Below are 14,573 nucleotides of genomic sequence, written 5' to 3' on the forward strand. Positions count from 1 at the left end.
TGATGTCCTTATCACCCTAGTTGGCCTCTTCTGAATATTTTTTGTTTTCCAGTCAACATCCTCATTGTTAAATTCAGTGTTACAAAACTGAGACACAGATAATGTGTGATTTTCTCAAGACACACAACCTCATTGTGACAGCTCTGGGACCAGTCTTCTGGCCCCTGTCCCATTGCATTTTCCTTAAAACACTTTCATAATGATCAGCTCTTATTAGGAATCATGAAAAACAAACATCTACACTTAATATCCAATTCATGGCTATAGTTTAAATGACAAGTCCTTTGTAAGCTGCTTGGCAAAACATGTAAATGAGTGTTAGTACGAATACTGTAACAAATACTTGGGCACGGAGATGCTCTATGAATCACTTCAGAGTTTAGAAAGTGCTTCCACGTAATTAACCAAACACCTCCACTGTAACATCTCCACTGTAAAGATGAAAAAAATTGAGGAGGATAAATGAGTGGCCCAGGACAGGAACAAGAACTTGAATCCCTCTCTTCCGAGCCTCACTTCATTACACCCGTCAGTTACTCTGCCTGCCCTGGCCCGAGGAGACAAAGCTAAGGACAAGGGGAGAAGAGTTCCCCTCATTTTGATGGTGTTTACCTTCTTATTCCCTCATTTAACAAAGGTTTAAAGGAAGAGATGACGGACACAGGGTATCAAGGAAAAAAGAAAAAAGGAATGGAAATAAGTGAGAGATGAAAAAAAGACACTGGAAACAGAAATGAAACCATGAATTTTCCATTTTTTCACTTCTCCACTGTCCCCAGGCACCTTGGCAAATGCCGGATTTAGCTGTGGACGTGCAGTCCTAAGGGAACAAACAGCAAAATACCCACCAGGCGTAGGTCTAGCCTTTCCGCTCTCTCTCAGCCGCAGCCGTTCTTCGTGGATCTGGATTCCCGTCATGAGCTGGTACTGCGGAGGATCTGCGCCAGGGTTCCTTCTGACGAGCCTCAGGTCTCGCTCGTCCATGAGTCGAATCACGTTTGCTCGGTGCATGTTCCCCAAATCATTGCCCTTCTCGTCAAGTACATGAATAATTCGCTCATTAATTTTCCTCCCAATATTACTAAAAGCTGTTTCGTTCTTTTTTTTCTTTTTTCTTTCATCCTGGGTGTCTTCAACAGTACTAAAAGCTTTTGCACGAATTAGGTAGGACAGTCTTGGGGCAGAAGCAATAAGGGACAATGGTGCAGGTACTGTCTTTTGCATGATGTATTTACCAAAACATCTTCTAGTGTAATTCTTTTCAGTCTTTATGATTTGTAATGTTAACCTCTTTAGGAAAACAGCAGCCATCCTAAAAAGTAGGGAGAAAAGTTGATTAAACTCATTTATTCCTGTGGTTTGATATAGTGGTACATGGAGTGTATGTGTGAGGCTGTGGGTACTACGTCATCTGTGAATGTTACGGATCCATGCATAGGAAATTTATACCAATAACACAGACTATCAAGTGACCACAGTCACACTAACTCATGGTAACACCGTGCCCAGTACAAGTTATTGTTAGAATAAACCATATTTGCATGGTGCTTTCATTTTCCAATTTTTTCTTCGCCCAATATTATCTTATTTGACTCTATTTCCCACAGATCTTGTAGTGCCAGCTTCAAAAGTAAGCATCAGGGGCTGGCCCTGTGGCTAAGTGGTTAAGTTTGCGTACTCTGCTTTGGCAGCATGGGGTTTTGCTGGTTCGGATCCTGGGCGCGGACACAGCACCGCTCATCAGGCCATGCTGAGGCGGCATCCCACAGGCAACAACTAGAAGGACCCACAACTAAAATATACAACTGTGTACTGGAGGGATTTGGGGAGAAAAAGCAGGGAAAAAAAAAGTAAGTAACATCCTGAGGGTTTATGTAGGACAATGCAGTATATAAAATCCTTGGTGATTTATAAACACCAATTCATAAACTTTTAATATAATTAACTGCTAACAATTTATCAATCTATCGATGGAGCACTATTACGGGAAAGGGGACTCTGCATGAAGGAAGCTGACCCACTGGAAGAACCAGCTGAGACTCAGGAAGGAGATGCCCTGACAGTACTCAGAGTGCTGACCTCAGACCGTGTAGACCACTCACAAGGTAAGGAAGGCGTCACCACCAAATGTTAACTGAGCGTTAGGCACACACCACGATGCTGGTTTTACTTCATGGTTAGAATGCTGCACTGTAAGTGGCATTTTGATGTTTTAGTCGCTTCTCTACCATAACGAGTGTCTCTCTCCTTCCGTTCACACGTTAGGTAAAGCTTAGAAATGCAGGCTGAAGGAGGGACAAGAGGACGCAGTCATCTCATCTAGGGTTTGCTGAGAAACACCGGCAAATGAAGAACTCAGAGAGGTGTGCCTTGTCAAAGATGAAAGAGGGTAGGATGAGGTGCCTTAAGTAGCACTCCCCAAACAACGGTCCCGGGGCCACCTGCAGGAGAATCACCTGGGGTGTTTGTTAAAACTGGAAATTCCCTACTGTCCCTAGCTTTGATCCCATCCAGCTGTACAACCCACTGATCCTGCCCCTGTCACCACCCCTCATGCCCTTGTTGATGATTGATGTGAAGGGAAAAAAGGCACAGTAAATTGAATAGAAAGTGATAGAATGTGTGTCTTCTCACATCCCCCCTTACCCAGCTTGCTAATACCCACATTTATTGCTCTGGCTCCAACCTCTCCTGTGAATCCCAAACTTGTAGAGTTAAACGCCTACCCAGCCTCTCCTCTTAGATATCTGACAGTCCCCGAAGGTTAACACGTCCAAACTGAATTCTCGACCTCCCACCCTACACTTCCTCCTCCCTCAGTCTTCCCTGTCTCATAGAATGACAACACGTCCTTCCAGTTGCTCAGACCAAAAATAAGCAAAGTTATCCTTGACTCTTCTCTTAGCAGTTCCTCAGCAGATCCTATTGTTCAACCTCTAAAAACATCCAGGATCCACCCACTTCTCACCTTCCCCCCTGCTATCGCCCTGCTCCAGAAACACCATCCTCCCTCCTGGATGACGGTACTGGCCTCCGGACTGCCCTCCCTGCTCCTGCCCGTGCCCCCTGTCATTTATTACCACCTGGCACACCGTGAGCCTTTTTAAATGTGTAAGGGAGGTCACGTCCCTCCACTGCTGACAACCCCCACTGGCTCCCATCTCACTCAGGGTAGAAGGCAAGCCCAGACAAGGGCCTCCAGGGCCCTCTGTGACCCAGCCCCACCCACCTCTGCCCACAGCATCTTCCCAGCTTTCTCCAGCTCACTCTGTTCCAACCTCACTGGGCTCCTTGCTGCTCCTTGTAAACACAGAAAACACCCTTCCCCAGGGTCCTTGCACCCACAAGTTCCCTTCCCTCACACAGCTGCATGGTTCACTCACTGCAGGTCTCTGCTCAGATGGGACCGCTGGACAAGGCCTTCCTTGTGCACTCGAACAGCACACCCCATCACCTTCAAACCCATTAACCTGCCTTTTAAAGAAAACCCCAGCCTGACATATTACATGTTTGTTTACACATATCTTCACAATCTCTCCTCACAAGAACATAAGCTTCATGAGAAAATGCAACTGTCCGTTTTGTTCACTGCTGGGTTCCAAACACTTGGGCTGAGAGCCTGGCTCAGTATGTACGCAGTGAATGAATGCACGAGCCAAAGGAAACAGCTAGGAAGGACGTCGGTGTCAGCTGGCATTTAACCTCTGGGTCTTCAGATGCGGCATTCCCCACCAAGACACACAAATGCGGAAAGCCACGTTCTTCACATTTCTAGCTGATATTTCAAATGCCCACGGACCTCAGTGAGATCTAGGGCCAGATGTTTCATCCATAGTGAATGAGATGAGTTACTTTCCAGTCATTCACTGGCTGGGGACTCCAGCTGCAGATGCTGTAAAGGCTCTAAGCCTGGAGCGAACTGGATTTTAAATAGCTGAGATACTTACTGTTTAATAAAAAACAGTCAGATATGTGTTGGTGGAGAAAGTCCCCAAACTAAAAAAAGGAGTAAAGTCTGAAGAGACCAGAGAAGCCTTTTTCCCATTTATCACTGGAAAATAGCAGCACCAAATCTCAAATTTCCCTCTGAGTTAGGGCGAAATGAACAGTTACGGATGGCAGCTAACGTGCCCCGTGCAACGAATTATCAACACATTAACATGGAAAATATAATTCAAAAGCTAGGATTTTTTTTTTAAAAGTAAGCAAACAAAGTAGGCATAGAAAAAAATGAAAAGAAATTTATGAAAACTCTGGTTATTTGAGGTTGAAGACAAGTGATTTCTTTTCCTATTCTTCCTACTTATTATTTCTCAAGTTTTTCATAAGGAGGAAGTATTTTTTATAATAATAAAAAACTGTATTTATTTACAAAATAAAGACTATTTCAGAAAAATGATGTGGAGTTTTTTCAAAGCTTTAAAAACACTTTCCAAGAAGAAGAAAAGGTAAAGGGTAGAAAAATACTATAACTATGTTTTTTAAAAAAGTTATTTACCATTATGCAAATTTTAAAAAGCTTTACACTTTCTTGACTTATACAGAAACCAAGCTTCAACAGAAGCTAAATTTTGGCTTTAGATGAACAAAGTAGAAGATATATATGTTTCTTTAAAATAAAGCATTCCACAGATAAAAATATAAACCCAAAGTTAAGAAAAATCCTGTGGCTATTAAATTTGAATTGCAAATATCAACATAAATTCAAGTAATTAAAAAACTTTTTATTAGGAAAATTCTCAAATATGTACAGAAAGACTAGTGTAAGAAAGCCCTAAGCGCCCATCACTCAGCTTCCTCATTAACATCACATGGCCAAACCTGTTTCGTGTTGATGCCCCCCGCCTCCCAACCATCCATGAACTATTTCAACATAAATCTGATCTTATCAGTAAAGACTTCTGTATGTCATCTCTAAGAGGGGAGATCTCTTTTATCTTTTTAATAACCACAGTAACATTATCCCAACTAATAATCACTCCTTTCTAGCATCAAACATCCAGTTGGAAGATTTTCCTGTAGTGTAATTTTGTTTGCTGATGTTTCATTTATCATTTGGTAGCATGAAGACACTCCCACTGGCCAAACGTGTGATAAGTTAAACAGTAAGGGATAATGACTGAAATTCATTTCAACACTCTGAATATGCAAAAATCTATAAAAAGGAAAGATCATTTGCTACAACTGGATGTGACTATTACCCCGACTCTTTACTGTGAAAATGAGTAATTAAAGAAAAAGAATAAAGCATTTACCCTACCTTTTTAAGAAGACATGTAATCGTCCCGAGTTGATGAAGAAAACCTCTTCTTTAGAGGAGAATGCCAGCTAATAAATGGAGAAGAAAAGTAAAAGCAATTTAAAAACCACCATTTTGCCACCGCAAATCAAATCATGGATTCAGGCAAGGATGGATGCAAATATCATGAGGTAAAACGCTGAAGATGAACCAAGGTACTCATGTGGTGCCAAAGGGTGACCCAAAGATCACTTCCAAATGGAAACAAGAAAAACACACTCTGGGCGTCACCCTCGTAAGCAGAGGTGAGACCCAGCATCTCAGCAGGACAAGCTGACACCGCAGCGCGCCGCCTCCTGCGCTGTGGCAGGTGTCCGGTGCCTTCTGTGAAGCAGTCCTGCCTAAAAGGTTTAACCTGAACCTGCTCCACCTCCAGACTTAGCTTCCGGTGTCAAGGAACACAAGCACCAGACTTAGAGAGGAACAAATCAGATGACACCAACAGGAAACAATCTGACAAATACAGACTGCGGGACGTGACAAGCGGCTTGGCGTCTTAAAAAAACTCAGTGCCACTGGGAATAAAAAGACAGGGGAGGGAAGCTATTCTTGAATAAAAGACTAACGAGACAGAATTATAAAATGCAGTATGTTTGAAAAAAGCAACTAAAAAGACATGTTGAGATAAAGGAGGAAATGTAAATGTGGATTAGATTCTTGGTGGATTAGATACTATCAGAGAAGTGTGATTAATTTTCTTAGGTGTGAAAATGGCATTCTTAGGAAAGGAATGCTGAAGTATCTAGGGCAGAGTGTCATGACATCTGCCACTTACTTTGAAACGGTTTGGCAGAAAATACAAATGCAGTTACGGCAAGATTTGCTGAATCCAGGTATATGGGTGGTTAGTTATTAGTCTTTCAACTTCTCTGTATGTTTAAATTTTTTTAATAATTAAAAAGTTTTTTTAAAAAAGACTCCACAGCCTACAGGAAGGAAAAAGTTCAATGGCCATGCCAGTATTATTCCAGTCTGTATAAGTTATATACTTCACCATAATTTAATAAATTGGCATTGTGGCTTTACATATCTTTAAAAAATATCCTCTTCATTAGTTTCAAGCCTATGTCTAAGTGAAGCCTATGTCTAAGGAACTTTACAAATTTAAAATTCTGATTTTTTTGTAATGCAAATCACCTTTATTTCTCCATCTAGTTTTCATCAAACCAAAGTCTAAAAGTGTCACACCACCATAAATGGTGGTGGTTTCGGTTTGAAGCAGAACTTGTACAATTTTTTGCTAACAGTTAGAAGTTAACACGTCTCTTTTAGACTAGTGGTTCTTAGAAACCGGAGGCCTAGCAACGTCATCTGAGGATGCTTTTTCAAAACATAAGGTGTTTCCTTGCCCCTCTCCTGTTAAGAACCACTGTATCAGGACCCCCAGAAAAAGATGACATGAGAAAGTGAGTAAGAAAACATTATACTATAAGTGGGGTCAAGCAGTTTAAGCTAGGATATCTGGGATTACCTTTAGCCTTTCGAGGTTGATGCAGAACAGGAAGCCATGTTCTCTGATGAAATGTCTTTGATACTTCAGTCAAATAAATAATAGGCTGGATGAACCAGGAGTCTAAATTAAAATAAAAATGCTCATGTTCTTATCACACATTTAATCACTCATACTCCCACGACTATCCTTTCTGAGACGTCCAAAAATATTTTAAAAGCCAATTAAGTCAGTTACTTAAAATGCATAATTTTATAGTATGAGATATTCATTTCTGATTCCATGATTACTCAGACCTTTTTGAAATCATGCTGTGCTGCATGAGTCTGCATCTATTAGCAGTTTCAAACTCAGCAGCTGACTCCACATTCTGGAAAGAAACACGTAATTTCTGTGTTGTTGTTCCTTATTTCCTTGAGATTGGGTCACTGAAAAATCCCGTTATCTTCCAAGGACTGGAGGCTGAACTGACAAATGTCCCAAAGCCCCTTGACGACTCTGTGCTCTATTTTCTCTCTTTTAGCAACTCCTGCTACTTTCAGTCTCATCTCTCTTCTTGGACCTCTTCAGTATCATCACTTACTTTCCTAGGACAATGTACGAAAAAATATCAATCGCATTATTCCAATGCACACAACACAGAGGAATTTTAATGTTTGACCCACGCATTCCATAAGGAATTGAAATGATTTAAATTTTAAGCCATAAAGTGGGAAATCATGAAGTAAATATGTGGCTACTTCCACATGTTGTGTATTTCAGGTGAGCTTAGAGATGTGTTCTCTACATTTTCACATTAGTCTTTGGTTGTCTAAAATGAACAATATTCTTTGAGGACAATTTTCCCCAACTATTATGAGAATGTTTAAACATACAGAAAAGATGAAAGACTGTAGAGTGGACACCCCAATACCCATTCACCCAGATTCTACATGTTGCTCTCCCTGCTTTATCTATCCATCCATTTACTCCTCTTTCCATCCATTTTATTTATGTTTTGATACACTTCAAAGTAAGCTGCAGATATTGGGAAACTTCATCCTCAAAAACTTCAGCATGAATATCATTAACCAGAGTTCAATATTTGTTTACAATTCTTGTCGTTTTCTTTTGAGGAAAAATTTACATACAAGGAAATGTACAAATCTTAAGCATATCATTTGATTCATTACTTTTGACAAGTACAAACATCTCTGTAAATAAAACTCCTATCAACCTGCAGAATATTACCGTCACCCCAGAAAGTTCCCTCATGCCTCTTCCAAGTCAATCCCCATGCCCATCCAGAAGCAGGGACTGTTCTGGTTTTTCTTCATCTGGGTCTATTCCATGATTTCATACAAATGGAATCCAACAGTATGTACTCTCTGTTGTAAGGCCTCTCAGCATGTTTTTGAGATTCATCCATGTTGTTGCACGTATCATTAGTTTGCTCCTTTTTATTTCTGAGAATTGTCCCAGTATATGACTATACCATAATTTTTATTTTTATTTTTTATTTCATTTTTTGAGGAAGATTAGTCCTGAGCTAACATTCACTGCCAATCCTCCTCTTTTTGCTGAGGAAGACTAGCCCTGAGCTAACATCCGTGCCCATCTTCCTCTACTTTATATGTGGGACGCCTGCCACAGCGTGGCTTGATAAGTGGTGTGTAGGTCCGTGCTGGGGAGCCAAACCTGCAAACTCGGGGCCGCCAAAGCGGAGTGCGCAGATTTGACCACTACACCACTAGGGTGGCCCCATATACTGCAATTTTTATATCCAGTGTCCAGTTGATGAACACTTACGCTATTCCTAGTTTTTGGCTATTACAAATAAAGCTGCTGTGAACATTACTGTACAAAAAAGACCAAACGATTATTCTCCAAAGGACAGCTGCATTCCCTTTCTAATATAGTATTCTGCATTACCTCTTCACAGGTAGCCCTTATGATACATTATTCCACATTACCTCTTTAGGAGGTACTGATAAGGTATTTGTAAGGCAACTTCCTGGAACATGATTTAAATGTGTGGTTATGAGAGGGCCCTATCTTGTACGAAAGTAAACTGCTTGCATGCATTTTGAAATTACATAGACTGAAAAGATGAAAATAACTTCTCTTACGTGAAAGTGTTCACGTACCGCCTGTCTTTCCTATACATCTGATATTCACAAGCTCTTATCGATACCGATTCTTTCCAGGGAGGCTGGATCAAAGTTACATAGATCCTAGTGAAATAAATACTTGTGAAATTAATTTTGCCAATGCCTAGGACTTTAAGAATCCTCTCTGACACCTTCCAAAGGAGCTTCACAAAGTCCTTGCTTCTGCCTGCAGACCTGCAAACTGCCCCACCTGCCCGATTGCAGCTGGAGTTGTGCAGCCTTGATCCCAGGGGACTGCATCATGACACTCTCCCTTGGCTCTGGCTTTGCTCTTCCAGGACCAGCACAAAGTACTCTCTATACTGAGGCTCGCTCTTTAAGAGAGAAAACACTGATTTGTAACACTAGAAAAAGCCAAGATATATCTTTGGCCAATTTCTTAACCACACTTCTTTAGCCATAAAATTTTTCATTTATTTTACTTTTTCAGTTATTTATTGAAATAACTATCCAGAAAACATTTTTTAAAAAGCTTTTACATCCAGAGCTAGACTCAATATTAAAAGTTGGACTTATTTTTGTACGTTAATCTTCTAAACGGTCATCTGCTCTTCCAGAACGCCCTATCTCAGCGGCCAGCATGATGGTCCATCCCGAGCCACAAGTCGTCTTTTCTGCTTCTGCCCTCCCTCACTCTCACAGCTAATCCAACACCAAGTCTCATCAATTTTACTTCCTAATACCACTCCACTCCATCCACCTCTCTCCACACCCACTGCCACCGCCCTAGGATAAGACATTTTCATCTCTTGTTTGCATTCCCATTAGTCTCCTTCCTAGGCTCCTACACCGCACTTGAACCCTGTAATCAATTCCCGCCTCTGCACTGCGGTCACCACCCCCAGTGCTCTCCCCACCTTAAATTGCCCTGCGACGACCAACATCTTCCATGAGGCCAAAAGGCTGTTCCCACCTCTCCAGCCTCGTTATATACCAAACTTCCTTCCCTGCCGAAGGCACAACGCCTTTCAGATTCTGGAAATGCTCTTCCCCTTGGTTTAGGAAACACCAGATGCTTGCCTGCTGCTATCATTCTTCTAATTACCTCCCTAGCTAAGCCACACCTCCCTCCTCCCTGTCTCCCGCCCCCATCTGATTGTTGAGCTCAACATTAAATGCTTCCACAGTAGGGTTTCTTTCCTTTATGGCACTTACTACAATTACAATTTTGTGATTACCTTATGACCGTCTCTCTCCTTCACTAGATGGTAATTTCTATGAAGCAGGGAATGAATCTCATTTATCCTTTATTGTATTGTGCCTGGCACAATAAACAATAGTTCATTTTCCAGAACCCTCTCCACTCTATCTACTTTCTTAGACTGAGGCCTCTCGTGACATGGACTTGGAACTGCGGCTTTTCAGGGAGAAAACTTCTCAGGAGTCTTATACATACATGAAGCCTACTAAATGACAAATGGGGGAAAAGGAAAAATCCCACAATCCCTTAGCGACCTTCCCCAACAAAGCTTCCTCCGGGGGCTGCAAGGAGCAAGGCAACAGTCCCGTCTGCCCTTCCCGCTCTGGGGCAGAAACCAGGACCAAGCGGCCAGGAGCGCTCCGAGAATGCACACCCGGTCACGTGCACCGGCGGCGGCCACGCCCACCCCGGAAGGGGACCTGCGGCGCGCCTCGGCTGGAGAAGGGCCCCAGCGACGTAAGGCGTGCGTGCGTACGTGCGCCGGGATGGCGAGGCGGAAGGGCCAGGGGACTGAAGGAGCGGCTCCGGGCTACCGGGACAGCGGCTTGCGCCCGAAGTCAGCTTTAGCGCCTGGCTGAGTCCCCGACCCGCGGCAGGGCCTGCGGGGCCTCTCTGCGTCCCGCTCGACGGGATGGGTGGCAGTGACCTTCCAGGGACACGGCCGAGGGCAATGTCGCTTCCTTCACAGGCACGTCCCCAAGACTACGTCCTCACGCCGCAGGTTCCCCCGCTGCGTGCTCAGCGCCCCTCGCCCGTAGCTTTACCTGTACCGGCCGGCGATGAGCAAAGTCTGGCAGAAGGAGCCGGTAAACGGGCTCCGCCGTGAGACCCCTTCGCTTTCCGTAGTGGGCGGGGCTTCGCCCGGCGTCTTTTAAAGGAAAGGTGACGTGGGAGGAGCGCCTTTCCAGCTGGCGGGATAAATACCTCCGACAGAAAGTGCGGGGGGCGCGCAAGTTCCTGCTGCTTAGAGGGGCGTCGCGGACTCCGTGCCGCGCTTGCGACCGTCAGCGGCTCTTCTCGTTACGTTACGTTGACGCCAGCCTCCGTGCTTCTACGTGCCCACTGGGGCTTACAGAGGCTTGTTTCGTAAACGTCTTTTGTTTAGTAAAATGCTGTTTTAATTTCATGTTTAATAAACTGTTTCATAAGCGTCTTATAATTATTGTGCGTCGGGGAGCCCTGCCCCCTGTTTGCAGGTGAGCAGACGGAGCCGGGCGCTAAGAGGTTGCCCCGGCGGCGTCGGTGACTGCGCTCGGTGACCGCGCGGGGCCGCCGGGACAGACGGAGGGGGCCGGCGGGTAAGATTCGAGCGGAGTTGTGCTTGGGGGGCTGGGAACCGCTCATCCGTTGTCCGTGGGGTTGCGGGGGTCGCGCAGACCCGCTGGGGCAGGGCCGACGCCCCGTTGTGGTCCGTGGTCCGGGGCCCTCAGGTGCCAGCCTCCTGCCGCGCTCACCTCCTCTCCGGTGGGAGGGTCCTCGGTGGCGGAGTGGGGATCTGCAGTCGTGACAGCGAAGCCGCCCGAGTGGAGAAGACTTGCGTTTATCCCATGGGAGGAAATACGTTTATACACTGGAGTCCAGCGGAACACACTGCTTTGTCTATTCTCATTAAATAACTGCTCGAATCAGGTGTTACCTTCCTTATTACAGATGGGGAAACTAGTTCAGCCTGAAGTAGCTGCTTGGGAGCAAGGACCGAGGCTCCGTTTCCTCATCACGTCCACGGCGTCTGGCACGGAGGCGCTGATGTTGGCTGAAATAGTGAAGTGAACCCAGACGCAGCTCGTGTGTGTGACCCGAAGTCCGAGGTTAGCGTTTGCATGTTGATCCTTTCCAAGCTAAACAAGAACTAGAGATTCGTTTTATTCTTCCTCGATACCACGATGCAAGTTTGTGTAGTGTAGATGTGGGGACAGAGTGACCAGCACGGTACCTTGGCAAATGGTAGGTGCGCAGCATTTCTAAGTGCGCCGTTTATAGCGTTTACCTACGGGCCTGCCAGGCTCTGTGGTAAGGGCTTTACTAATAGGAGTCATTGAATCCTCAGGACACCCTTGTTACCCCATTTCACGGAGGAAGGAACTGAAGCATAAAGAAGTTAAGTAATTTGCCCAAGGACACACAACTAGTAGAGAATCAAGAATAAAAAGACCCAGGCAGCCTGGTGCCAGAGTTGGTGCTCTGAATGCCGGATGTTCCTTCTGCTGCTGAATAAAGAAGAGCGAAGCCAAGTTCCAAGTCCGGGAGGATACTGAGCGTAATGTGTAAAATTGATGGAAGACTTGAATAGCTAAACGAAAGACTTGAAATTTGGTAAGATGCGGATGTGAATTAAATTCACACCCAGTGATCGTGCGTAGCCCAAGCTCCTGCCAGCATCCAGTTTGTAGCCCCTCTTTGAAGCCCCATCTCTAAGTGTCCAGAGTAGATGCTTTGGGAGATTTTCTAGACTGCCGTTGTCAGATGTCTCAACAAGAAGGAGATGCTTTAGTATTCCTGGAAGGAGAGGAACAGAAAAGGGGTGGGCGTTAGAGACCTGCCCTCAGACAGAAGCTGTTTTTTTCATCTGCTCCCTTGAACTCTGCTTTGCCCTCCAGCTCAGTGGGACACGGCAGCTTTTAAAGAGCCTGCCTTGGGCTCAGCTCTGTCCCGGCAGACTTTGCAGACTCTTGAATAAAGACGGTAAAGCAGGCAACTGGCCCTCCTAGGACCCTTCCCTATATTTATGGCCTCTACTTGTGGAGGCATCCTTCTTGGTTTAGGGAGGTCATGTTACTGTGCCGTAAACTATCTGGTTCAGTATGTGCATAGAGGAGGACTCTCGGAGGTCTATAGAGCTTTCCCAATTATTATTGTTTCTACCCATAATTTACAAAAAAAAAGAACCGAAAAATACCAAAGTGTAACTCAGTAAGATTCAAATCCTGGGGGCTCTAAAACGTCTACCTTTTCTTCCACGATGAGATTCCATGGTTGGTCCCTGAATGACACATTTTCTCACACAACGCCTATTGTGGTGTTTTGCTCTGATGAAGGATTAAAGGAGATATTTTGTCCCTGTCCTTGCCTGTCATCTTTCAGAGTCACCTCTCTCTCCACTGGCATGGAGGGAACCTTCCGAACAAGGAGACTCGTAAGAGGCAGTTACTTAGCCCGAGGTCGTTGAGGTTCAATATATCTGTTCCACAAAGTAATTATCCTATGAGTGATTCCGTTAAGAAGTTACTAACACTAGGCTGTGACTTTATGATGCCACAATGACAGCAACAATTACTTTAAGAAGCTAATGTTAAACTAATCGAAATCCTAGGTTTATTTTGAAGTTAAGTAGCTGTGGCAAAGCCTGGGTGGGTTCAGATATTCAGCATATTCTCCAACAAATAGTTGTGAATGGATCATAGGTAGTTAATCTACATCTTCCTCCATTAGGTTGTAAGTTCTTATCAGGGCAGTTTTGCTAAAATGGGGGAGCCGAAGAAGTCTTATGTGTCAGATCTATGCAGTGCAAACTAAATCTGGCTGAGAGCAGCTGTCTTGAATGGCAGCAACCTCTCATCACAGAGCCAGTTTGAATAGCTGAGAGGGTCCATGCTCTCCTGAGTTTTTGTTGACAGACTTGTCAAAAAGGACACGGAAAGCAAGGTGCGCAGGCAGCTCTGGCTGAGCATGAGGTCGCTCAGGACAAACCTCCTGGAGATGCTCTCAGTCCAATCCTGTGTCTGTTAGCATCACATCAGAAAGCTGGTGGCCTCACCGAGTGTCTGCCATTTATCCTCAGGCAGAACTGTGATTAATCCATTCCAAACACGTAAACATCCAGAAACAAAAACAAAAACAAAAAACTCCAGGAGAGGAGATTTAGCCCTCCCTCAGGAGCTCCTGTCAGTGTTTTAAAGGACTTAGGGGTCTTTTCCTTTAAGTAACCAAAATCCCTCGTGTGGCTACTTCTGCCAGTTCCCCAGAGGAGCTGGAGAACATCGGGTGACCACATCTGTGTTAAACCCTTTATGTGCTCTCAAACTATTATTTGATTCAGAATAAATTTCATTATCATGTGTAAGATTTCCCATAACATTAGACTCCAAATTAATCATTTCTCTTGTCAAAAAATGATGGCCCCGATTATTAAAACATGATGGTGGTTGTGAATGAGCAAAATAAATTTATCTAGAATGACGTAATGAATTTTTTAAAAAGCTTTCATGTCTGCAAAATAAAAGAATATTTATATATAGAAGGTCCATTTATCTTCTGTGAAAAGTCTCTTTTGCAACTGAATGAAGCAGAAAATAGGTTCAAAAGTCTCCTTTGGTAAAACAACAGAGCCATGTGTTTCCATTTCAAAGGGATTGAGTTTTGGGGTGATTCAGTTAACTTTGGTCATTTTGAAACCCTTAATGAAAATAATTCCCATTACCCTCATAGGACATCATGCCCAAATATAAAGAGCTAATACAAGAAACCTTACAAAAC

General features: G+C 44.0%; 1 protein-coding gene and 1 long non-coding RNA gene across 6 annotated transcripts in view; one reads left to right on the forward strand and one right to left on the reverse strand.

The window, feature by feature from the left end:
- The window catches only part of MTIF3 (mitochondrial translational initiation factor 3), a 15,181-nt gene extending 3,347 nt beyond the window's left edge, over positions 1-11,834 (reverse strand). Inside the window, exons 1-5 of one of the 5 annotated variants that reach the window (XM_014843819.3) lie at positions 10,865-11,285; positions 7,046-7,336; positions 6,771-6,872; positions 5,261-5,328; positions 849-1,312 (exon numbers count right to left, since the gene is read on the reverse strand). In XM_014843819.3, the coding sequence (XP_014699305.1) occupies positions 849-1,311 (463 nt within the window). In that variant the 5' untranslated portion in view covers position 1,312; positions 5,261-5,328; positions 6,771-6,872; positions 7,046-7,336; positions 10,865-11,285. Of the gene's footprint in view, positions 1-848; positions 1,313-5,260; positions 5,329-6,770; positions 6,873-7,045; positions 7,337-9,756; positions 9,782-10,077; positions 10,499-10,864 lie in introns of those variants that run through there. The other 4 variants (XM_044777384.2, XM_014843818.3, XM_044777387.2 and 1 more) reach the window with 4 other exon arrangements.
- Positions 11,260-14,330, forward strand: LOC106832901 (uncharacterized). Its single transcript, XR_001398511.3, has 3 exons — positions 11,260-11,398; positions 11,751-11,908; positions 12,148-14,330. It is a non-coding gene; the product is annotated as an uncharacterized lncRNA (long non-coding RNA).
- Positions 14,331-14,573: the final 243 nt, after the last annotated feature.

The sequence above is a fragment of the Equus asinus genome, chromosome 11, assembly GCF_041296235.1.
Source record: "Equus asinus isolate D_3611 breed Donkey chromosome 11, EquAss-T2T_v2, whole genome shotgun sequence".
In the NCBI taxonomy this organism is placed as follows: Eukaryota; Metazoa; Chordata; class Mammalia; order Perissodactyla; family Equidae; genus Equus; species Equus asinus.